Raw genomic sequence first — 27,025 nt, forward strand, 5'->3', positions numbered from 1 at the left:
CAGCTTGGGTTTTAGATACTGGTGCCAGTTCTCACATTTCTTATGATATGCAGGAACTAGCAAAAAGTAGCAGCTTGCGTTCTCGAGATGTTAGACTCCAGATTGGCGATGGCTCAACTGTTGAAGCTTTATCCATAAGATCTAAATCTTTTTACATGTCTGGATATGTTTTGTGTTTGGATAATATTTTAAATGTACCTGATGCTTTTAAGAACATCATTTCTATATCTAGTTTGACTAGAAATGGCTAAGAATTTCAGTTCACAGATGATGTTTGCAATATTTATTTTGAAAATAAATTTGTTGGTTCGGGTTTTATGAATGATGGTCTTTATTATTTGGATAAAAATGACAAACACAAATTGAATGCAAGTGATCTAAATGAATGCAATGCCATGGTGAAAATCAACTCAAGTTCAAAATATATTTGGCACTTAAGATTAGGTCATGTTGCAGAAGATAGGATTGCAAAACTGGAGAAAATGGGGATTCTATGCTCATTAGGTTCTGAACCTACTCTAACCTGTGAATCCTGCCTTCAAGGCAAAATGACAGATTACCCTTTGTTGGACAAGGGCTAAGAGCTGAAAATATTTTGGAGCTAATACATAGTGATGTATGTGGTCCATTTAAAGAAATGGCTAGAGGCGGTTTTCATTATTTTATTACCTTTACTGATGATAAATCAAGGTTTGGGTGTTTGTATTTGATGAAATACAAACATGAATCCTTTGAAAAGTTCAAAGAATTTAAATCTGAAGTAGAAAATCAAATAGGAAAAAGTATTAAAGCTCTTCGATCAGATCGTGGAGGTGAATACTTGAGTACTGAATTTGATGAATACTTGAAAGAGCATAGCATTGTTTCCCACCTGACTCCTCCAGGAACATCACAGCTGAATGGTGTATCTGAAAGGAGAAATCGTACCCTATTAGATATGGTACGCAGTATGATGAGCTATACTGATATGCCAATCTCCTTTTGGGGATTTACATTAGAATAAGCTTTGCATGTTCTGAATAGGATTTCATCAAAATCAGTATCTTCCACACCTTATGAGATATGGCATGGAAGAAAATCAAGTCTTAAACATGTTAAGATTTGGGGTTGTCCAGCTTATATCAAAAAGCTGAACACTGATAAATTAGAAACCAGATCAGAAAAGGGTCGATTTATTAGATATCCAAAAGATAGTTTTGGATATTATTTTTATTTTCCTCCATCACAAAAGGTTGTGGTAAGTAGAGATGCCACATTTCTTGAACAACAATTTGTTCAAAAAGGAGGAAAAGGAAGGCAAATAGAGTTAGAATTAGAGAATTCTGACCAACCAACAGATCAGATGGATATAGATCCATCTTATCAACCTACACCTGTTGATGAAACATCTACTGTAATTTCTCGCAGATCAACCAGGATATCTCACCCACCAGTGAGATATGGTTTTCTTCATGAAGAAGAATAAGAGTTGTCTACTCAGGAAGAAGTAGATCATGGAGATGATCAACTTATTTATGAAGAAGCTATATCAGATATAGACTCTTCAAAATGGATTGATGCTATGAAATTCGAGATTGATTCCATGTATAAGAATCAAGTTTGGGATGTTATTGACCTACTTGAAGGTATTGTACTTATAGGGAATAAATGGGTTTTCAAGAAGAAAATTGGTTCTGATGGAAAGGTAAAGACCTATAAAGTAAGGCTAGTAGCGAAAGGGTTTCGCCAAAGGCAAGGAATCGACTATGAGGAGACTTTCTCGCCCGTTGCCATGCTTAAATCAATTAGGATTCTATTAGCAATAGCTGCATACTATGATTATGAGATTTAGCAGATGGATGTCAAAATAGTTTTTCTCAATGGATACATTGGAGAAAACATTTTCATGGAATAACCTAGGGGTTTTGAATCCCAAGATGGTTCTAAAGTATGCAAGCTAAAACGATCCATTTATGGGTTGAAATAAGCTTCGAAGAGTTGGAACATCCATTTTGATGAAGCCATTAAGTCATTTAGTTTTATCAAAAATGAGAATGAGCCATGTGTATATAAGAAGGTTAGTGATAGTGCTATCACTTTCCTTATCTTATATGTGGATGATATTCTGTTGATATGTAATGACACAGGCATGTTGACAACTGTAAAGGTATGGTTATCAAATACATTCTCCATGAAAGACTTAGGGGAGGCAACCTATATTCTTGGAATTTGAATCTATAGAGATAGAGCGAAAAGAATAATTGGTTTATCCCAAAATCTATTCTTGGAAAAGGTGTTAAAGAGGTTTAACATGCTTGATTCCAAGAGAGGATTGTTACCAGTGAGACATGGTATCCACCTTTCTAAAGAGGTGTCTCCAAAGACACCTGAAGAAAGAGATAAAATGGCCAGGATTCCATATGCTTCGGCTATTGGAAGTTTGATGTATGTAATGTTGTGTACTAGGCCGGATATCGCATATGCTGTTAGTTTGACTAGCAGGTATCAATCCAATCCAGGTTTGGAACACTGGATAGCTGTCAAGAATATCCTTAAGTACTTGAGAAGAACTAAGGATTTATTCTTGATTTATGGAGGTGGTTACTTGCAATTGGATGGTTATACTGATTCTGATTTCCAATCAGATATCGATGATAAAAAGTCTACCTCTGGATTTGTGTTCATTTGTAATGGAGGTGCAGTCAGTTGGAAGAGTTCCAATCAGATATCAATGATAAAAAGTCTACCTCTAGATTCTACTACCGAGGCTGAGTATATTGCTGCATCAGATGCTACAAAGGAAGCTGTTTGGATAAAGAAGTTCCTGATAGAACTTGCAGTAGTTCCTTCCATTGAGTTAGCAGTTCCACTTCACTGTAAATACAATGGAGCAGTCATACAAGCTAAGGAACCCTGGTCTCACCATAAATCCTAACACATAGAAAGGCGCTACCACATTATCAGAGAGATAGTTGGGCGAGGCGATGTAGCCATGCAGAAAATAGCATCAGCTGAAAATCCAGTTGATCCATTCACTAAGCCTATATCACAAACTCAACTAGACTGACATTTTGAGAAGATGGGTCTAAGATATTGTAATGAATGGCTCTAGTGCTAGTGGGAGATTGTTAGTAGTATGCCATAGAGCATATCATTTAGTATGTATCTTGTACATGTTTTATTAATAAAAGGCATTTTTACTTTTTCGTTTACATAATATATTTATGTGTAATAGAAAAGGTCCATTGATATTTTGTTAGAAATTCTATTCTTAAGTTGTTAAGAATATGAGTGACAGTATTTCTAGTACAAAATATCATAAATTGGTTCACAATCGAGGATACTTCACACAGAACATGACTTATCCAGAAAGATTGTATTCATGTTTATTCCCAATGTATTTATATGAGATATAAATAAGATGGAATGGTGAGTCTCATGCCATATAATAAACATGATAGGCACTTATGCATGATAAGTAGGTCGAACCAGTGACATTTATGACAAGCACATAGAGTTTACTCTTATCAATGCATTGTCATAAATCATATCAGTGCATATAATCTTTAGACCTGAGATAGCACAGTTATCTTGTATAGGTGGTTTGAGTTTGATACTGCTTTCATACTTGTACTATGTATGGGTATATAGGCATGTGTTGGTTCTTACTAGTTATATATGGAGGCAGGTGTTGATCCAGATGGAATTTGTTACCCTCAGTAAATAGGGATAAAATCCTACGTTCATTTAATTGTTCTTGATATTTCAAGTTTCTGACAAGGACAGATAGATTTAATCAGAAAAGAGTTTCTGATGAGAAAAATCTTTTTAATCAAGAACTGGAATTAAAAGAGAACATAATATTCATAATAAATGGAGTTTGACATAAACTATGACTCCAGCTCGAATTGGAATTTTGTAACAGAGAGATTCTATTGCATGGTAACATATGATTATAGGTTCATTAAAGGTAAACCTTATTATTGATTGGGTGGCCATGGCATGCTATGCTAGGTGTTAACCATGGTCTATGAGGTGCATGAAATGATTTAGAGAAATCATTTATGGTAAGAAAGACTTCTGATGATATTAAGAGTTGATATCATATGTCATTGCTAATTAGTGATGAGCCTAGTAAGTCACACACATACACAAGTAATCACCAAGTTAAATGTGATTTAATTAATTAGTTAAAGAGTTTAATTGATTAATTAAATAGGTTTAGTTTATAATTAGATTGCAAAGTCCCTAGCATGGCTTGAAACCAAATCTAGGTTATTGGATGTATAATATAAGTTAAATTTATATTTAAAGTGTTTAAATGTGAATTTAATTATGAGAAATTAATTAATAGAGATTAATTAATTAATTTATATTTGATATAAATTGATTAGAAGAAGAGAAATAATTATTTTGAGTTGAGCACTCAAAATTAAGACACAAGGATATTTTGGTCATTTCACAGGGTGACATGTGGCACCATGAGATGGTGACATATGGCACTACACATAAGCTTGCCATTTGTCTTTTAATCATGTAAGATGATCAAAGTTAAGATTAAATCTAAGTTTAACACTTGGCATAATGTGATTGGGTCAATTAAACTAAGAGCCAATCAGAAGATGACATATGGCAAGGGTTTTAAGTGATGACCTAGCTGTATAAGGGAAAGGATGAAAGAACAAAATGCAATCTGCTATTCTCTCATTTTGTGCTGCCACCTTTGAGGCTCTCATCCTCTCTTCTTCTTCATCTCTCATCAATTCAAAGAGAATTCCCAACATTCTCTTGAATTAAAATTGCTAGAAATCATTTATAGTGTCCTATATATATCTATAACATCTCTAAAGGCAAAACCTTAATTTCTAATTGATTGGAAAGGCTTGAGAAGCTATTCAAGGGGCTGCCATTGTTGATCTTGGTGTGGACAAGCTAGAGGGACAAAATTTGGTGTCCTAGGTGCATCCCAAAGGTACCAAACACAACTACAGTACATCAAAATGTTAGTGCACATGTTCTTGATTTAATCTAGGGTTCTAATAAATTAATTTGTTAATTCTAAAATCCTAAATGAAAAATGTAGATCCAAAAACATATTAAAAGTGTTTTAATATGCTGTTTAACATTGAAATCAATTAGGTAAATAATGAATCTTGCATAATGCATGAGACCCTAGAACAAAATTTTTGAATTCAATGTTCTAAGCTAATATTTTTCATGCTTCCAGTCCTACACAACTGATCTCTAATTTACCATTATCCGGTCTCTTTCATCGTGCATTGAATACTAGGAAAACATTAAATATTTCGTTAACCGAGGCATCGTTTTGGGTTTCGAGAGCATTAAATGTTTGAGGCTATATATAGGAGAGGGGGGGGGGGGTCTTATTTTCACTTTTGCTCTCATTCTCTCCTCTCGTTCTCTGAAGTCTTTGACTAGTTTTTTTTGCTTCTTTTCTTATTTTTTCGGCAACATTTTTTATTTAAGTAGTTACTTTGATCTTTTTCTGATCATCGTCTCTTCATTTACTTGAAAATGAGTGGTACCGATAGTCAAAGGGAGGCGAGCCCCCTTTTCCTTCACATTTCATGGACCTCGAAAGAAAATGAAGCGATTGGACCAAGCGGGAGGGATGAGATTACTGTTCTGACCTCTCACCCACAAGTTTCAATCTCCGGGAAGGAAGCTCTTTTGATGGATGAGGTAGCATCGGTCCTTAATCATTTCGATCTGGCCAAGATCAATCAAGAATACAACCTCCTGGTCGACGCTTCCGAACTCATCTGGTGTAATGGGGATCTCAAGGTTGATCACTTCTTTGAGGAGGGAGACCAAATAATGGTGTACGAGGAATAGTTAAAGGTTATGCTCTGCTTTCCCTTGGAGCCATTTTACAATGATCGCATTTGTATTGCCCAAGTACATCCAAACTCGTGGCGAACTCTTATGGCCTTCTGAGGTTTGTGCCGAGCCAAAGGCCTTGAGCCCACAGTGAAGGTTTTTACCGAACTGCATCGGCTCACTGACTAAAAGAATGACAAATATTAGTTTTTCCAAGTGAAGTCGACTTGTAGGCTCTTCACTGATGTTCCCTCCTCGCTGAAAAATTGGAAAGATCGGTTCTTTATCCTGCTGAGCAGAGATCCCCACGGCTTCGAGGGTATTCCATGGAGCTGAAACTACCTGGTCGAGAGGTCGAAAAAGAAGCTGGACCTCAATGAGGTCGAAGATGCGATGGTAAAGGAGCTAAAGAGCCAAGAGATCTCTCATAGATTCCAATGCTTAGATGTGATCGAGGCTGAATTAAAATGGTAGCTAACTAATGTGATTGCCCAAGAGAACATCCCACTCTAACTCTCTGATCTTGGGCCTGGAAAGGGTAAAATCCTTGTCTTAAACCTCTTGACAATACAAACTCACTAACTTTACTTTGTGCCAAGTATGGCTGGAGGTGAGGTTGACAAGGCAGCTCGGAAGAGAAAAAGAGAGCTCGCCAAAAAAGTATTGGATAAGAAAGAAGCCACTGCTGCTGCTGCGAGGGCCGAGCTAAAGGCCTAAAAATGAGCTCGGCTGGAAGAGACGAGCTCACTAGCCCAATCTCAGGCTAAACCGGCTACAGAGGGATTGATCCCTGCCACGGAACAACCCATCGCACAACCTTCGATCTCTGTCACTCAACCTCTGGTCACTGTTGCTTCAGAGGCCGGACCTCAGGGTAGGCGATCCCATCCGGATGATCACTCTTCTGAGGTGCTTAGATACTAATTAGTTCATTGGAGAGGAATTGCACCGTGTGAGGCAACTTAGACCTGGCCCAGGTTACTGGCACTTCAATTTACCTCCCTGAAAACCGAGCTCGAATGGCCCCGGAGAGCATCGAAGAACTCCTCAGCTAGTCGATGAGTCTAAGCTTGGAAGCGATCGCTAACCATCATATGATTAGTCAAAAGATCAATTTTTTAAGGATGGAGATGTTGAAGGCAGTTCAGGAGGCTATAGGTTCCAAGAGTCAGCTCTCAGCTGCGAATGCTAGAATCTTAGAGCTTGAGAAACAAGTGAGGTCTTCTAAAGAACAAACAGCTCAGTTACAGAAAGAACTCGAGGATGTGCAAGCTAGTCGAGCTACCGACGTAGCTAAATTTTCTAAGGAGATAAAGGTGAAAGAGAAAGAGGCCTTAGAAAAGGAAGCTGGCGTTTATGTGCAGGCCCATGGCGATCTCCTAGTCGAGCTAGTCAAACGTTATCCTGAGGAGGACTTCACTTGGATCAAGAAACTTGCTCTGGGTATTGATGTTGAGAGCCATGATGAACCGAGGGAAGAGAGGGAGAGCATTAATCTACCTGAAGATTGGGCTGGGGAGGACCAGTCCATTGTGTGACCTTTGTAAAATTTTGAATGATCAATGAAATATTTTTCTTTAAGATCTATCTTTTGGTACTGTTCTTATTGAGATTAGGCTATCATGAGACCATCATTTAATTATAAGTTTAGTACATTCAAAAGCTTTAGAGATCGAACTAACAAAACCTAACACTAAACTAAAGCAGGCACATGCAATTGAACTTTATTGAGATCGGATAACCTTATGATCGAACTTTCAAGCTTGAAACAAAAAAAGCAAGATATTATTGAGGTCGGATAATATGCATGCGAGAATTGAATTTTGAACTTAAAGATCGAAAAAATAAACATTTGAAAAATTGATTAACATTAAAACTGTAACAAGTATATAGGATTGAAGTCTTATGATCGAATATTGAACAATTTTTATACTTTCAAATTTCTTTGGAAACACTTAGTTATTCGGGAGACAATTCAAAAACATTGAGTTCGGGAAACAATCTAAATGAGTTCGAACAACTATCTGAGCATCATTGAGTTTAGTCAACCATCCGAACATCATTGAGTTCGGTCAACCATCCGAACATCATTGAGTTCTGTCAATCTTGAGATCAATCTATTTTAAGAGCAATTTATTGAAATCGAATGGCATTGAGATCAGACCTCACATTAGAAAAAAAAAATCAAAATATTCATGACATAACTTTATAGCTTATGGGAAGAAAATAATTACATGATTAAAGTACAAAACGCAGATTTATTGTCTAGCCAAAATATAGTGTCTACACATATATAACTAGTCGGAATCAATACGTGTCTATATACTCCTACATAGTGCAAGCATGAAAGCAGCATCAAACTCAAACTACCTATATACAAGATAACTGTGTTATCTCAGGTAAAGAAATTATATGCACTCTTATGATCAAGATGACCTTGTATTGACAAGAGTAAACTCCATGTACAAGTGATCTTATGTCACTGGTTCGGCCTACTTATCTTATAAGTGCCCACCATGTTTGTAATATGATATGAGACTCAGCATTCCATCCCATTAGTATCTCATACTAATCCATAAAAACAAATATAAGTGACAATCTTTCTAGATAAGTCATTCCCAATGAAGTATCTTTGATTGTAAACTAAATTTATAATATTTGTACTAAAATGTTCTGTCACTCATATTCTTAACAACTTAAGAATAGAACATCTAGCAAGATATTAAAAGATATTTTCAATTAAATTTAAATCATTAAAATTTAAAAGAAAATAATATTTGCCATTAAATGGGAAATGAATGGTTACAAGATACAATACAATGATATACTCTAGGGCATACTACTAAATGTAATTATAATTTCAAAACGATAGAGAAATTAATTCAAATAATATTTTTATCAATTTGTGAATAACTATTAAAATTGATATAAAAATAAAAGCATTGACTAATATTAATAATGTTAGCAAATATTTGAATTGCTTTTGTTAATTAAGTAATCCAATTAGACTAATTGCTAAAATGAAACTAATGTGAAAATTTGATATTAAATTGATAAAAGTAAAATGTTTGACTAAAATTGAAAAACTTATAAAGGTTTTGATTTATTTAGTCATTAAGCCATTAAATAATCTTATAAAATTTATTTGAATAGATAAAATTTGAAATGAATGAGTATTTAAAATTGATATTATGATTTTTTTATTATATTTTAATACAAAATTAAATTTTGTTTTATTATAAATGATTAATTATAAAAAGTCTAAATAGTTTTTATGAATAATATTTTTTAAAATTTTAAATAAATTTGTAAACTGTAATATTTTATTGAAATAAAAAAATTTATTTGAAAGTAGGACTAAGTAGTAAAAAAAATTAAAGCACGCTTTCTTTAATTTTATTTAAAACTTTTTATAATTTTATTCTATTTACCTAAATTAGTTAAAATTCAAATGTAAATATAATAATTTCATTAAAATTTTCAATACAAATTATTTTTTAATTTATTATATTAAAAAATAATAAATTAAAAAATAATTTAAGAATATAAAAGTATATTATTTTTATTTTTATTTTAATGAAAATGAAACAAATGAAAAATTGTTTATATATAAAAATAAATTCTAAGTTTGGTTAAATTTATATTTTTATCAATATCGATTTTTTTTTGAAAAAGACTATATATTTGTGACTGATAAAGTGATTATTTACTTGAATTAGATTAAAAATTCAAATTATTAATTTTAATATTTAGTTAAAACTTATCTATTGCTAATATTTATTTTTTAAAATAATTAGAAATCTGTAACAAATAAAATAGTTATAATTGAATATAATTAGAATTGCATATCAATTAATATAAATGTAAATTTTTATTCAATTAAATATTTACTTTTTAATAATAATTTTATAACTAAGCGAAGGATTTTTTTTTTTTTCAATTATTTCCCTCCTTTCCACTTTTATATATATAATTAAAATATTTTTTTTTTCATGATTTGTCCTGTAAATTTAGATCAATTTGCTATTAGTGAGGGCTTAAATGAAAAGATTGCCCTTTTGATAAAGATAATTTCTATTCATCTTCACAACATCTTGATGCGATCTATGTGGACATGAAGGTGTATTACTCATGAACCCATGTATATTTGTTCTACAGAGGCTGACAAATGACAAACTGTAATTCTGAAGAGAGAAGGGAGATGCTATCAATCGATGAATAGCAATAGAGTTTGCAATAACCCAAAACCAATTTAGTATTTGAAGAAAAAGATGAGAAGGAGAGTAGTGGGATATTCAGATTCTCCATTTATCTTAAAAAGAATGGTAATCAATTTCACTTGCAAATCTGCCTCAGATCAAAAATGTTTGGGAGTAAAGAAGCTAGAAAGTTAGAAGTTGCTTGCTGATCTAATAATGATCCAACAATAGAAAAGCAGATTTAAAATCAATAAATAAGATCCAGAGATTGCATTAACTTCCACAAGATCACAGTACAGAATGAACGTGTATGTGAAAACATGTATTGCTATAAATTAAGTGGTCTCATTTACATCTGCAACAAGTGTTGTAACAAGCGGGACAAAATCAAAATATTGAGTCAATGAGTCAAAAAATTGTTTTACTTAATTTAAATAAAAAATTGTATAGAATAATAAATCATTTATTGAGAGAAACAAAAATATAATAATACATGTAAATTTTTATATGTAAAAAGAATAGAGTAAAAACAAGAAATTACAAATGTGGCCCTTATACTTTAATGACCTAATTTTAAAATTAATGGACCAAGTAATTAAAATTTTAAAAATTAATGAATACCCTAGCTTATTTAATATTGGGGTTTATTCTAGTAATTATTATTTGATAATTAATAGCTTAAATACATTAACTATTTTTTTATGTTGAATTTTAATTGTATTTTTTTTGGACCATTCAATTATTTAATTGGGCCAATAAAATATTTTTTTCAATAAAAGTTTTTTTTAAAACTTTGTAAGAACTAATTTCTTATTTTAACAATTAATTTTAAAATTAAAATATTCTAATTTTTAATTTAGAATAACAACATTTAGAGTACTTTAATGGCTTTGTAATATTGATAATGAAATTACTCATTTATTAGTCATTTTGCCTTTGCGTTACATGAATTATTTATTATTTTATTTTTAAATCAATTTATTAAGTATTTTTATATTTTTTTTTATTTTTATAATCATATTACAAGATTTTATTAAGATAAAGTTTTAATTAATTAAAATTTATTTAAAATTTTGATGGATAAATAATTTATTATTTTTTAAATTAATTAATATAGTCATATATCAATAAAATGATAAACAAAGTAGGCAAAAAAAGTCATGACATGACAATCTTTAAAATATCATTATTCAAATTTTTAGACTTTAAATATGAAAAACATTTTTAAAATTAATTATATGAATAATTTTTATTGAATACTTATATATATACATATAATTTTTTAAAAAATAATTTATCAATTTTAATTAAGAAAATATATTTTTATAGATATATAATATGATAGTTACAAACTTAAGTATTTCAAAATTTTTAAAAAAATTATGATATATTACATGCCAATTTTTTAAGTACTCCCATTAAATTATGTGGCATGCTCTTGTAAAGTCATTTATAAGGTTCAAATATATATATATATATATATATATATATATATATATATATATATATATTATTTTATATTATTTTTTAAATTAATTAATATAGATAGCAGTAAAAAGATAAATAAAGCGAGTATTTTTATTAAAATTCTTAGATTTTAAATACAAAAAATGTTTATAAAATATATATTTAAATTTTATAAATAATTTTCTAATGAACAATTATTTAAATATATATTTATATATATATATATACTTATATATTAATATAATTTTTTTAAAAAAATAATTCACCATTTTCTAAATCTACCTGAAAACTTAGCTTAAAAAATATTATTTTTTTATAGATATTTAGTAAATATAATAAACATAATTTTATAATATTCCATATTGTAACCTTAAGAATTTTAAGATTCTTAAAAGATATAGTAAAAAAAATTAAATAATTTTTTTATAAAATAAGATTTTAATAGTTGAAATTTGTAAACATCTAAATAAGAAGTTGATATTTAATATTATAAAATAATTTTTATATAAAAATTATATAAAAAAATTTAAAAAAGGGAGCTTTGTCGCATGACCTTTTTAAGCTTCCTTATTAATGTAGGTGACACGTTACAGTTAAGCCATTTTGAAGGCTCAGTTTTAATATATATATATATATATATACACTTGAATTTACAATTTTTTTTGGCAAGTTTTCATTTTTTAAATGTCATGTATGACCATTTCATTACCAATGCTATCAAAATCAAAAGTATTTTTTTAATATGTAATTTAAAGAATTATTAAATAATTGATTTCTATTCAATTTAACAGTCAAGTCATAATTAAAAAAAAATATTCGATTTGTAGTTATAATATGTAATATTAGAGACAACAATTAAGACTTTATTAAAATATAATATTAAAAATTTTTTTATTATATATATTAATTTTCTTTTTTTTACAAAGTCAATAGTGTCAACCGAAGGAAATTGAAGAGTTCAACGGAAAAGAAGGGCCTAAATTCTTGTTGCTCACATGAGCATTTTTTCCATTAAAAATTTTTTCTCTTCTGACTAACGATAATAGAATGGCCAATTTATTAATTAAAATAAAATTTAAAGACTAAACTGTTAACTAAATTTATAATATGGACTGATTTATAGATTTTATTAAATTTTAAGAACTTAATTACAATTTACTATATAATATATAAATGTTTAAAGAGAGAAGAGAATATTAATTTTGCTCAAATTGCTCTTTTTTATTTATAATATTTATAATTATATTATTTAATTTAATTTTATAATTTATATAAATTTAAAATTTTTGATACTTAAAATTTAATTATCTATATAATTTTAGAGTTTATATAAATCTAAAATTCTTAATTCTACTTATATTAAAATTCTACTTAATTAAATTTTTATTATAATATAATTTAAATTTTTTAAAAATACCTTCAAGATTTATACTATTTATAAAAATAAGAATATATTTTATTTATATAAATCACTTTTTAATGAATCCTAATACATTTCTATCTCTATCTTATATTTATTTATGTGAAAATATTTTTAATATAATTACATTTGAATTTACCTAAATGGATAAGAAAATAAATTAATTTTGACCATTCAAACATAGGAATTTTTTTTTGAAATTTTCTTTTAATTTAATTTCTTGTAAGTTCATTTTAAAAATATTTTAGATAAAAAAATTATTTTTTTAATTATAAATATATTTCTGAAATTCTTAATTATCGCATTAATATATAAATTAGTTTTAATTAAAATTAAATTTATAAATCCTATGTAAATACTACTACATATATACATACATAAACACATACAATACAGAAAAATATTATAAAAAAAATTAATATTCGTTAATTTATGAAAAAATATTTAATTAATACGTAATATATAATAAAATTATAAAAATATAAATTTTTAAATAATATATAATTACATACAAAACATATAAAATAAATTATATATATGAGAAAAAAAATTAAATTGATGAATATATTATTTAAAAAATTAATAATTAACATAATATGTTTGGCTTGAGTTTAATTATAAAATTAATATAATTAATATAATAATTGAAATTTATAAAACTGATTTTTCTTATTTTAAAATGATAAAAAGTGCTAATGTGAGTATATATATATATATATATATATATATATATATATTAAATTCATATATTTTATCAATAAAAAAATTTAACATAAAAATATATGAATTAATAAAATAATAAATAGTTAAATTTATATATTTATAAAACACTTATAATTATAAAATTATATTATAATAATAAATTTTTCATAATAAATTTTATTAAAATAATTTTTTATTTTTATTTTTATTAATTTAATCTAAAAATAATAAATACACATAATATATATATATAATAAAAAATAAAAATTATTATATAATAATAATAATAATAATAATAATAATAATTAATATATTAATATCATAAAAAATTTAATAAAAAATTATATATAATAATATTAAATTATGATACAGACAACGAGCGCCTAAAAAGTGCAATGCACATTTAGAAAATGACTAGTTTCTCAAAAGAGACATGTCTTGGTGTGGAAGAAATTTAGTTCTTTTACTGGGACAGAAAGTCGAGACAGAAAGTCGAGCATGAGAAAACTTCATTAATTTCTAAGCCAAAGAGCATTTCAATTAAGGGAAATCTTAATATTAATATAATTCAAATATATATATATATATATATATATATATATATATAATTATTTAAATATGTAATAATAAGTTAATTTCATAAAAGAAACTACATAAAAATTAACTTTTTTTAAAATAGGCCTATTGATAAAAAAAAAAAAAAAACGTTAAATTATTGTGTGTTTTGATAAATTTATCAAATCTTTTAAAATTTAATAAAAATATCAGAAATTCAAATTTTGTTAAAATTGTAGTCACTTTTACATTACCTGACCTCTTGATCTATCTGAAAAAATAGCTAAATTTTTTGTCATTTTTATCAAATTTTAAATAATTGAATAAATTCACAAAAACACATAATAGTTTAACTTTTTTTTTTACCAATAAGCCCTTAAAATATATGTAAAACTATTAAATTATTATATATGAAATATATCAATATTATTTTAGTTTTAATGATATAAAAAAATTAAATAATGTATTCTATTATAAAATATTTCTCTAATGAATTCTATTTATTTTAATACAAGTTAGTTTACTTGTAATTTCTAATATTATATATATATATATATATATAACTCCGCTAAGTAGTTTGTGCTTAGCCGGTCCCAAGTCCGGATAAAGGAGGAAGGTTGCGGCAGGTAACAAGCAACGTAAAAATTTCGTCACACCTTATGATATGGATTCAAATGATATAAAAGTTGGGGCGTCCTCTACTAACGACATGCTACATCAGAGCCCGGGTGTAGTGAGAAATATGCAAGGGTGTAGGGCATTCAACGAAAGCGATGCGCCATGTTGACGCCTGGGTGTGGTGTTAAGTGAGCAAAGGTTCCCACATCATGGACGGGTGTGGGTAAAAAAGTTAGTCCATAGGATAGATTGTAGAACAGATAGTGGAACAGAACACAAGATAGACATAGAAAATAACAGAAGATATCATAGAAGGAGACCAATTAGGAAGGAGCAGGATAGGAGGAGGATCAGGGTTGGTACTTGGAATGTTGTATCACTTACAGGAAAATTAATGGAGCTTGTGGATACCTTGGAAAGGAGAAGGGTGAATATTGCTAACATTCAGGAGACTAAATGGGTAGGAGAGAAAAGTAAGGAAGTAGGTAATTCAGGGTACAAACTATGGTTTACCGGAAAGGAGAGAAACAAAAACGGAGTGGGCATAATCATAGACAGGACATTGAAAGATGCAGTAATAGCTGTGAAAAGAGTAGGAGATAGAATTATACTAGTAAAGCTAGTACTAGAAGGAGAAACAATAAATATAGTTAGTGCTTATGCCCCACAAATAGGACTAGACAGAGAGTAAACAAAAGTTTTGGGAAGATATGGATGATTTAATGTAAAGCATACCGAATGAAGAAAATGTTTTCATTGGTGGAGATTTGAATGGATATGTAGGAAGTAATAGACAAGGTTATGAGAATGTTCATGGAGGTTTTGGTTTTGGCAGTAGAAATGAGGAGGGAAAAAGCATCCTGGATTTTGCTATGGCATACGACCTAATACTAGCAAATACCTACTTTATAAAAAGAGAGTCACATTTAGTGACTTTCAAAAGTGGGCAACATAGAAGCCAAATCGACTTCCTCTTAACCAGGAAGACAAATAGAGCTCTATGCAAGGATTGCAAGGTCATTCCAGGAGAGGCTTTAACAAGTCAACATCGGTTGGAAGTCTTGGATGTCAAGTTTAGGAACAATTCAAGTAAGGTCAGAAGAAATAGTGTAGCTTGAACAAAGTGGTGGGAGTTCAAAGGAGTAAAGCAAGTGAAGTTCAAAAATGAGCTTCACGAGTCCGAAGTATGGAAGCTGGGTATGGAGGCTAATGATATGTGGATACAGATGGCATCAAAGATTAGAGAAGTAGCTAGAAAAGTACTTGGAGAGTCTAAAGAACATGGACCACCCTCAAAAGAGAGATGGTGGTGAAATGAGAAAGTATAAAAGGCAGTGAAGAGAAAAAGGGAATGGTATAAGAAATTACCTAAATGTGATAATAATGAGGCATATAAACAGTACAAGATTGCAAAGAAAGAGGCAAAAAAGGCATTTAATCAAGCAAGAGCACAGGCCTTTGAAAAGTTATATGAGAAACTTGGAACTAAAGAAGGGGAGAAAGATATTTATAGATTAGCAAGGAGGAGAGAAAGGAAATGTCAAGATCTTAATCAAGTTAGGTGCATTAAGGATAAAGAAGGAAAAGTGTTGGTGAAAGATGAGGACATTAAAGAAAGATGGAGAAATTATTTTAATGATCTCTTTAATAATAGTCAAAATGGTAATAGCGTGAATATCGACTATAGAACAATAGAAAAGAATGTGAATTATACTAGAAGGATTAGATCTTTAGAAGTAAAGGAAGCACTTAAGAGAATGAAAGTGAGTAAAGCCTGTGGACCCGATGAAATACCAATTGAAGTGTAGAAGTTTTTGGAAGATATGGGAGTGGCATGGTTAACTAAATTATTTAATAAAATTCTAAACTCAAAGAAAATGCCTGATGAATGGAGGAGGAGTATTTTAGTACCTATTTTTAAAAATAAGGGAGATATACAGAGTTGCTCAAACTATAGGGGAATTAAACTCATGAGTCATACTATGAAGTTGTGGGAGAGAGTTGTGGAGTATCGACTACGTCATGATACTTCTATTTCTCTCAATCAATTTGGTTTCATGCCTGGTCGTTCAACTATGGAAGCGTTATTTCTCATTAGAAGCTTGATGGAGAAATATAGAGATGTGAAGAAAGATCTATACATGATTTTTATTGATTTGGAGAAGGCTTATGATAGTGTTCCAAGAGATGTCTTATGGAATGTGTTAGAACAAAAGAGGGTATCTATTAGGTACATGCAAGTGTTGAAAGATATGTATGAAGGAGCAACTACTATTGTGCATACAGTGGAAGGGGAAACAAGAGATTTTCCGATCTCAATTGGATTACACCAAGGATCAGCCATAAGCTCTTACCTTTTTACATTAGTTTTAGATGAATTGACGAAACATATACAAGAGAGTATTCCTTTGTGCATGATGTTTGCGGATGATATTGTTCTGATAGATGAGACACGAGAAGGAGTCAATAGAAAGTTAGAGCTTTAGAGAAGTACTCTAGAGTCGAAGGGTTTTAAGTTAAGTAGAACGAACACAGAATACATGCATTGCAAGTTCAGTGAAAGCCAAACTGATGATAGGGAAGGAGTTAGTTTGAATAGAGTTGTACTGTCCCAAAGTAATCACTTTAAATATCTAGGCTCAGTCCTTCAAGTAGATGGGAGATGTGAGGAGGATGTTAAGTCATAGGATTAAAGCCGGATGGTTAAAGTAGAGACGTGCCACGAGAGTTTTATGTGATCGTAAGATTCCCAATAAGTTGAAAGGAAAATTTTATCGTACAGCCATACGACCGGCTATGTTATATGGTAGTGAGTGTTGGGCACTGAAAGAGTCGTATGCGTCTAAGATAAGAGTTGCAGAGATAAGAATGTTAAGGTGGATGAGTGGCTATACTAGACTAAATAAAGTCCGTAATGAGAGTATTAGAGAAAAGGTAGGAATGGTGCCAATTGAAGATAAGTTGAGAAAAAGAAGATTGAGGTGGTTTGGTCATGTGAAGCATAGACATACGGAGGCTCCAGTTAGACAATGAGAGCAAATTAGGTTAGAGGATATCAAGAAAAAAAGGGGTAGACCTAAATTGATTTGGAGGAGAGTAATACAACATGACCTAGAAGCATTACATATTTCTGAGTATTTAATCCAAAATCGTTTAGAGTGGAAAAAGCGAATCCATATAGCCGACCCCAAATTTTTGGGATAAAGGTTTAGTTAAGTTAAGTTGATATATATATATATATATATATATATATATATATATATATATATATATATATATATATATATATATATAATATTTAATTGTGTAATTTTAATGGTTGATTATATTTTTTTTAAGAACCTGATAATATTAAAATTAAATCTATCTTTTGCTTAATACAAATATTTCCAAAGCTTATACAAATAGGTTCTAATTTATGTAACCCACTCAAAATATTTAATTAAATAATTAGGCACTAATTACGCAACTAAACAAGTGGCATATGCATATCACATGACACCAGAAATTTTAAATCCTTTGGTCCAAGAGAATACTGATCACTGCAAGAGAATGAAGGTTTGATGAGTTGAAATTGGCTATAAAAGAAACAAGTATTTAAGAATTCAATTAAAACCCTCGCCAAGAATAGATGGATTAACTAAATAACTAATCATTTAACTCAGATTTCAACGAGAATGTCAAATGGCATTTGCTTGATTCCTTTTTCAACGAGAATGTCAAATGGCATTTGCTTGATTCCTTAGATAACAGAATTGTCAAATACATCCTTCAGCCTTGTTAGAGACAGTGACCCTGTAACAAAATCTTAAGCCTATGTTCATTGTATGCACTCATTGACAGACTGGATCACAATCTCAAGTATGGTGCCATAAACATGGGGTAAGGATTTATTTATTTTTGCTTTTAATCTTCTTATGTTGATCTTAGTTTATGCAATATTATTATGCTAATTGGTTTTTAATTTTTTTAACAGAAAACTGGTTATGGAAGTCTCCTGCACCTGGACACCTTAAACTATGGGTGATTGGATTAGTAGTTTGCCTGATGAAATTCTATTCCTCATAATTTCTAAACTTGCTTTTGAATCTGCCATTCAAACCATTTTCCTTTCAAAGAGATGGAGACTTCTATGGGAGACAGCTCTAGTGCAGCATGGAACTGAGGAGGACGCTGCTCAAGCTATATGTGATTTTCTTGCCAATTTTAATGAGCAAGATCCATCCAAGAATACCAGGAAGTTTCAGTTTCATTTCATCAATGGCAGTGTCGTCTTAGCTATTATTGCTCCTAACAACAAGCTTCATCTTGATTTCTCTTCTGGGAAGCAAGAAATTCACAGGCAGTTTAAGTTGCAATTAGAGTTCAATAATCCCCAGAATTTTGCCTGCAGCTGCAGCCAACCATCTCCTTCTCTCTCTGCCTTCTCTGTCAAAAGTCTTCATTTGATATCTGTCAACCATCTGACAAATGATGCCGTTTCTTCCATGTTAAAAAATTTTATGTTTCTTGAAACCTTGAGAATCACAGGCTGCAATTTCTTACAATCTTTGAGTATAGGTTCTGATACAAAGCTTTTGAATTTGATAATCTTTGATTGTCTGCAATTAGAGTTTCTGCACATCAGATCTTTTAAGCTTCGAATGTTCCGATTTCGAGGACTATTACCTTCATTTTGGCTTGAATATCACTATAATTTGGCTGATGCATTTCTTGATTTCAGACAAGGCCCAAAGAGTAATAGCTTCAGTAGCTGTGACTTTGACTCAGTCCTGCTAGCCATAAAGAATGTAAAAGTTCTGACTCTATGCAAATGGACATTTCAGGTATTTTTTATGTTGCTTGTTAGTTGTTAATTACTTATTAATTACACAAATCTTGATTGATTTATTGTGGAATAAGTCATTGCAAGGCATTATTAATATAATCTTCAAATCTTGTTGCTGCAGGCATTGATTTGTCCATCACTATCCACATTTCTTGCAGAATTTCAGTTCTATAATCTAGAAGAGTTATGGTGGATTGATAATTCAGAACAAGAATATGATAGTGATCCCTTAATCTCGTTCCTGAAACTATGCCCTTCATTAGAGCGACTCTTTGTTACAGTAAGTTTCTTTCCAAGGCTCATGGCTCATGCCATGGCATTTGTAGATTCTAATCCCAATGAGTTAATTCAAAATGTGCAGATTGATCCTAAAAGTTACTGTGTGGAGAGATCTGCAACATGTTCAATACAAGCTGGTAGGAATACAAAACTGCAACGTCTAAAACTGGTGAAATTAGATGGTTTTACAAAAGAGGCAGATGAGACCCTCTTGGCTGAACATTTAGGAGAAGTTGTGACTAGTGAGCCACTAATCCTAGCATCAGCTGATGGGATTTGCCTTCGGAAGCTGATTCATGATCCCTTGTACCAGCCAAAGCAGCAGTCACATGAAAGGAAGTGTTCTTATAAATCTGTGGAAGTAAAAGATATGAATATGTTATGTCCAAAGCATGTTCATATGGGTTTGTAGAAATATTGCAGAAAATAATTTTTATATGAAAAATATTTTTTTTTGTGAAAGTTGTTTTTCAAAAAAATATTTTCGACTGATTGACTATAATGTTAAACTAATAGTATGTATTTGTATCATTTATGTGTAAGTGTTTTTACATTTTAATAAGATTGTCAAGCTCTATAAAATTACTTAATTTTTTCTTTAATTGGAAAATTTTTTTGTTAACTTATTTTGTGAGTGCTCCAAACACTAAAAAATGTGAAATAATGAGAAAAATTTTCGATGTATAATGGCAAGAACTATTAACATCAATGGCCACCTAAGTTAGAAAAAGATCCACAGGTAAAATCAGAATACTTTGGAGCCGACTGACAAACTATGCTTTCAACAACTAAATAAAATATTCATAATAAACTATGAACATTTACTTGAAATTAATTCTCTGAATTTAGCAATCATACTTTTAAAGCTAAAATTAAACACCCACTAAATTTCTATTTTAAAAAAAGAAAAAGACTAATTATAAAGAGCAATTAATGGAAAATAACTTGTGTATAAGAAATATTTTTTTACAAAAATTGTTTTTTAATAAAATGTTTTCCGTGAAAAAACATTTTCAATGTTTAACTTTAACGTTAAACTAATGATATGTGTTTATATATTATATTATAAATATTTTTAAATTTTAATAAGATTATCAAAATTCAAAAAATGACTTTTTCTGTTAAAAAAAGATAGTCACTTTTTAGTTTTTATTTTAATAAGAAAAATATTTTCTATTGACTCGGTATCCGAGTGTTTCAAATATTAGAAAATGCAAAAACTATTCTTGAAGTAATATTTTTCACTAAACAAACGGAGCCAAAACTCAAAACACAACTCCAAAAAGAGAATAAACCATGTAATTTTAGGAATTACATTGTTTTTAATTAATGAATTACTTTATAAATGATTTCTTGTAATTATGATTCTTTGTAAATTGAATATTTTGATACAGTTGCACTTACTTCCCCAACATCTTGAAATTTATCTTCGATAATGTGAATTTAGTTAATTACTGCGGAATACTTTTCAATTATGTGCTAGAAAGTTGTTTATATATATATATATATATATATATATATAACTGAGAGGATAAAGAGAAATAAATTTATTAACATTTGTGCAGCAAAGAAATAAGAGGAAAAAAAAAAAAGATGAAGGAGAAAGAAAGGATCAAAAGAAAGAAAGAATGATACTATGAAAGAAAAATAGAGATATTTTTTCATATATTTTAGGATTTAAATTTTTTTTAAATATAAATAATATATTTTTTTAATTGTAGGAACTTGCAACTATTTGCAAGTTCAGAATTTAGAGATAAATAATTCTTGAAACTCTTTGTTTCTTTGCTGTGATATAATAACACTTCATATTCTGCTATTTATGACGCACTACAAGTGCTGTGCTGTAAATCCTATTTTTTTCTTTAAATATTGTTGCTTAATAAAATCTGGAAGAAATAAAATTTAAAAATATGAAATCTTTATTATAATATTGGATGAGGAATTATTATTTATAAATAACAAGTGCATATTATATGCCCAGATGTATCAAATACTCTGGACTCCTAAAGCAGAGGTGTGAATCACACAAGAAGAGCAAGCTCATTTCTGACCTTGTTGATCCTCACCCAAAGGTCTCTAGGGATAGAAAGAGGAGAAAAACTAATTGTAAGGTAACCAAAGCTACTGATATTACTGAAAACATCGAGTGGAGATTCAATTATAGAACCAATGGACAACGACATTGTTAGAATGAATTCGATACATTCGAAATCCCCTTCTAAAGATGAGAATTCAGGCCTACAACTTGGCCCTAGGGAGGAAGCCAAGCAAACCATCGTTTGGGGGAAGAAATTGGGGCTTGAATTCTTTGAACCGAATGTCATTGTGGATCTTTTGGCAAATCAAATTGAACAAGACTTAGTTTTGTTTAATAAGGGATCTTTTTGAAGTGCATGTGGTTGGAGAATCAAGCTCAGGAGGAAAATTTTTATAAGGAGAGTAGTGGGTTGCTCTTTCTTAATTTTAACTCTTTTGTAGGGAGAGGCATCTAGTTAGTAGGAGGAATTTGATTTGAGTTTTCAATTGATGGAGGTTGGCATGGGTGGAAGTGTCTCTTGTTTTGAATTTACATGTAATTTTCACTAAAAAAAAAAATGAATATTAGATTGATAGACCTATCGCTAATCTGTCACAAAAATAAAAGTTAGTGACTGATCAGCGATGAAATAAAGGGAGTGAGTTCTGGATAGACGCTGTGATTTTATTGAGTTTATTGTTTTTTTTTTTTCTTGGGAGAAAATGTCCAATAATTAAATAAATTTGTCAAAAATTTCAATAGTATTATAAGTGTTACGTGGACCTGATCCTTCATATGATGTGAGATTCGTAGGCAACATGGTTCAAAATAAGTTTTTCATTTTCTTTGTTTTCAATATTTTATTTTATTTTATTTTATTTTCACTTGCTCATTAAACTGCAATTAGTTACTATTCGATCTTAACTTTTCTTCTAATCATATTAGTTATTGAGAGTCTTTATTGTACTTTAGCTGCTTAGTATTTGATTTTGATTTATTTTATTTAAATTAATTTCTAAAATGAAAGTCATATTATTAAGTAGTGTAATATATATGTTAATTTTATTTAAGGAAAATTTATTTTTTAATCTTTAAATCATGAAAAAGATGGCAATATATAAAGTATACATGAAAATCATTTTATTCAAATCTAATTAGTATTTTAAATAATTAAAACTATTTTAAGTCCAATTATATTATTTAAATAATACTTAAATTTATTTAAATTTATATATTTTAATTAATAATTTAAATAAAATATATTTATAATTAATAATTATATTTTAAAATTTAATAATTTTAAAAGAAATTTCTATAAAATCCGTACTTATATATATTTTAAGTTATATCCTATATTTTTCTACTTTTCTTAATTATATTGACATCTGATATAATATCTTTATTAGTGAATTAATGGTTCAGTTGACAGGGAATTGTACAACATATAAAAGTATAAAGTTTAATTACCGCAGTGATACTAATTTAGCAACCATTAATCATATTATCTCACATAATAAATTTCATAATTATTTTATTTTGTTATTAAGGATTTTTTTTTTTTTTAATTTCAATTTTTGCAAAATTCCCTCCTTGGATGTGAGGTGGAAACTTTCTCTGCCATCACCTATTAAAGTAGCATATCAAAAATTCAGAAGTGCTTCATGTGCCACCACAAATTATCACATCAAAACTCTAATAATTTAATTCCCTTGATTGATACCTTACTGTTGGAAAAATCACAAACTCATGGCTCTCAATGATTTATTTTGCTAAGCTACAAACTAAATTATATTGACGAGGAATCAAATTTGCAGAACAGAAGATCTCCCATTAGTCTTATGGCCAAAACTGAACCAAAAAACATAACCTCTCTTCTCTTGTTGGTGTCGTTGCTCCTTTCTTGCCTCTCCACAGCCTCCACTGCAACCTACCCCACCATCCCTGGCACCGCTGACACCTCCATCTTCGCTTCCCAAAACGACAATCTAATCCCAGTCCGCCGGGAAGTATATGGAAACGGGAGAATCTTCGACATCACCCACAGATACACAAGCGACATGCCGTGGCATGGCTCCGATAATGGGCTAGGACAGTTTCTCTGGCTCCAAGCCAGCATGAAGAATGGATCGTTCGCTTACATCTCCGACCTGAAGATCTCCGTTCACGCTGGTACACACGTAGATACACCGGCGAACTTTTTCGAGCACTACTTCGAAGCAGGCTTCGATGTGGATACTCTTGACCTTGAAGTGCTTAACGGTAATAATACAACTTCATAATATTACAATTTTTTTTTTCATTTAATTGATTTTGAATAACAAAAATTTCACAATTAATAAATTAGAATATTATATAATAAAATATTTTATAATTTAACAAAATTATAATTTAATCCTCTATATTTTTATAAAAACCAATTTATTGACAGTGAATAACTAGTTTATTAATAAAAATATACATTAAAGATTAATATATTTTTCATAAAATTCAGATAAAAAAAATATTTCTCATAAGATAAAGGGAAAATAAACTGTAATTTCTTTCATACATACCTTAAAAACTAAATTATAAATTAATCAATATAATATCTAACTTAATATTATATATATATATATATATATATATATATATATATATATATATATATATATTATTTATTTATGAGACTCATATCTTCATTTGATTTGAGGATGCGACTGACTTAATTTCAATAGGTCCTGGGCTATTAATTGATGTTCCAAGAGATACCAACATAACTGGTATGTATTGTATTAATAGTTTGTGATGTCTACATCATTTATGGATTTTTTTTCTAGAATTAATTCACCCTATACTCAAGAAATAAAATGTTTAGTAGGATTTATCTATTAGTCTTATATATTAATGTCTTGAGTCTATATTATATCGGGTATATAAATTAGTGAAAGAATGTGAATTATCTGATTTTTTATTTCTTAATTTTGAATTAGGCTGTTAAATTTTGAATAGAGTATCGAATATATTAAATTTTAATTATTTTAATATAAATTTATAACTGATGAATTCGGTGTGAATTTAATTTTCGTGTTAGTTCAGTTTTTGCTTCACCATCGTAGCTCTTATAATGCTTCTTTTTCTTATGAAAATTAATTAATATTATAAGCATCCTCTTATACAGCTGATGTTATGAAGTCCCTAAATATTCCCAAGGGAATACGTCGCGTGCTTTTCAGGACACTAAACACTCACAGGTAAGTTTGCATCAATTACAACTCACTGCTAAACATATGTGGGCATATAAAAGTTGATATTTTTAGAGGTAATTGGTGTATAAATAAAAACTCAAACTTATTAAAATTATTTCAAAAATTATGAGATCTCGACTTCGAATCTTAATAAAAATCAAAGTCAGGCAAATAAAAAAATAAATAAACAGTTTACCATGCACCACATCAATCCACTACCAACTTGCATGTTTGAGTTATCTTAACAACATTCAAAGCGATTCAAGTGTAGAGGGCTTATGTTCAAACCACAATTTGACACAAGCTTTGCGGGATTTACAGTAGATGGGGCAAAATGGCTGGTAGAAAACACAGACATCAAGCTTGTTGGTAAGCTATTAACCTTCAGAAATTTATAAAAAGAGAGTACATTATTGTTGTCACCTTGAATGATATTCACAATGGAAAATTTTGATGTTATTTTTCCATTGCAGGAATTGATTACTTATCTGTTGGTGTTTGGAGTGAGGCAATCCCAACTCATCTAATCTTTCTAGAAAGCAGGGTAAGAATTTATCCCAACCAACCAAACTATTTGTTATAAATAACATTTTGTTGTTGCATTAAAATATACTCATTACATCCACTTTTATGTTTTATTCATAATTATCTGTCGTTTTGACAAAATCAATAAGTATTATTTTTTTTTTCAATTTTACCCTTATATCTATTAAACACAATAATTATTTATACAACTTTTTAAAATCTATCTTAACACCCATCTCTTTCTTTCTTAATTAGGTGAAATAAAAGGTAATTTAATCAAATTAAGAAATATTTTATTATAATTTTAGTGATTTAACTGGTTTTTTAATTACTATGCAAAAAATTATAGATAGAAGTAGACAAATAGAGTATATATAAATATGGACAACTCTGACTAACATTAAATTTAATGAAATAAAATGGTTGAATAATTAAAAAATAAAATTATCCAAAAATATAAATTAATTGTTAAAATTACGCATTAAATTTTTGATAATAGATCCATAATCAAAACTGTTTGTTATTATTTCATAAGAAATGAAGCAAAAGATGGAATACAAGTAAGACAATTAATCCAATAGAAAATTCCAATCTTTTTTTTCTATTACATTAGAATATCAAAATTCCAATGTTGAACTTGGTTTCTCTGTCAAAGATTTTAACTTCTGTTTAGGCAAGATGTGCATTCACTTCAACTTGATTTAAAACCAAAAGGGAATTTCCAATTATGTCTAGAAATTCAGGCAAAGGGCTAAAAATCATTGACATGAAATCATATTTTAAAATTGCTTCTTTTGAAATAAATTATATATATATATATATATTGAATTCTTACACAATTATACAATTTTGACCTAATGTTTATTTCGAATAAAATATTATTTTTTAAATTAAAAGAGTTGAATTTTTTTTCATTTATCATATTTTCAAATTTAAAAATTAATAAAAAATCAATTAAATTAAATTTTTATAAATTTTTAATTTTCAAACAGGCTGACAGCGTTTACTTAATATGGTTCAGGAAATCATTCTGGTGGAAGGCTTAAAACTTGACAATGTCAACCCTGGAATATATTCTGTCCATTGTTTACCATTGAGGTTGCTAGGGTCTGAAGGATCCCCTGTAAGATGCATTCTTATCAAACGATAGTTTTTCACTCTAATGTAAGATATGCTACATGATGGGATAGCTTTTCCCTTATAGTAATTCTTATATACTTCGTTTGTAATAAATTATTTTTAAGAAAAAAAATTAATTAAATTCCTATATAATTATATTTGATTTTTATTTGTTTGAAAATAAATTTATACTTTTAATTTAAAAAATAAAATTTTTCATTTCAAATATAAAAATTATTAAAAAGAAAT

General features: G+C 29.2%; 2 protein-coding genes across 3 annotated transcripts; both read left to right on the forward strand.

Annotated features, from left to right (window-relative positions):
• Positions 1-18,800: 18,800 nt before the first annotated feature.
• Positions 18,801-20,300, forward strand: LOC110648170 (F-box protein At2g39490). The gene is made up of 3 exons (XM_021802315.2): positions 18,801-19,607; positions 19,731-19,889; positions 19,971-20,300. The coding sequence occupies exons 1-3, from the start codon at positions 18,801-18,803 to the stop codon at positions 20,298-20,300; spliced, it is 1,296 nt and encodes a 431-aa protein (XP_021658007.2).
• Positions 20,301-23,607: 3,307 nt separating this feature from the next.
• Positions 23,608-26,918, forward strand: LOC110648172 (cyclase-like protein 2). 2 transcript variants are annotated; one of them, XM_058135628.1, is made up of 6 exons: positions 23,608-24,167; positions 24,623-24,667; positions 25,066-25,138; positions 25,404-25,501; positions 25,606-25,676; positions 26,679-26,918. In XM_058135628.1, exons 1-6 carry the CDS (start codon positions 23,747-23,749, stop codon positions 26,805-26,807), a joined length of 837 nt encoding a protein of 278 aa, XP_057991611.1. In that variant the 5' UTR covers positions 23,608-23,746; the 3' UTR covers positions 26,808-26,918. The 2 variants fall into 2 exon arrangements, with proteins under 2 accessions (XP_057991611.1, XP_057991612.1); XM_058135629.1 differs by lacking the exon at positions 24,623-24,667 and having other exon boundaries at positions 23,661-24,167.
• The last annotated feature ends 107 nt before the right edge of the window (positions 26,919-27,025 follow it).

Source organism: Hevea brasiliensis, chromosome 14 (genome assembly GCF_030052815.1).
Source record: "Hevea brasiliensis isolate MT/VB/25A 57/8 chromosome 14, ASM3005281v1, whole genome shotgun sequence".
In the NCBI taxonomy this organism is placed as follows: domain Eukaryota; kingdom Viridiplantae; phylum Streptophyta; class Magnoliopsida; order Malpighiales; family Euphorbiaceae; genus Hevea; species Hevea brasiliensis.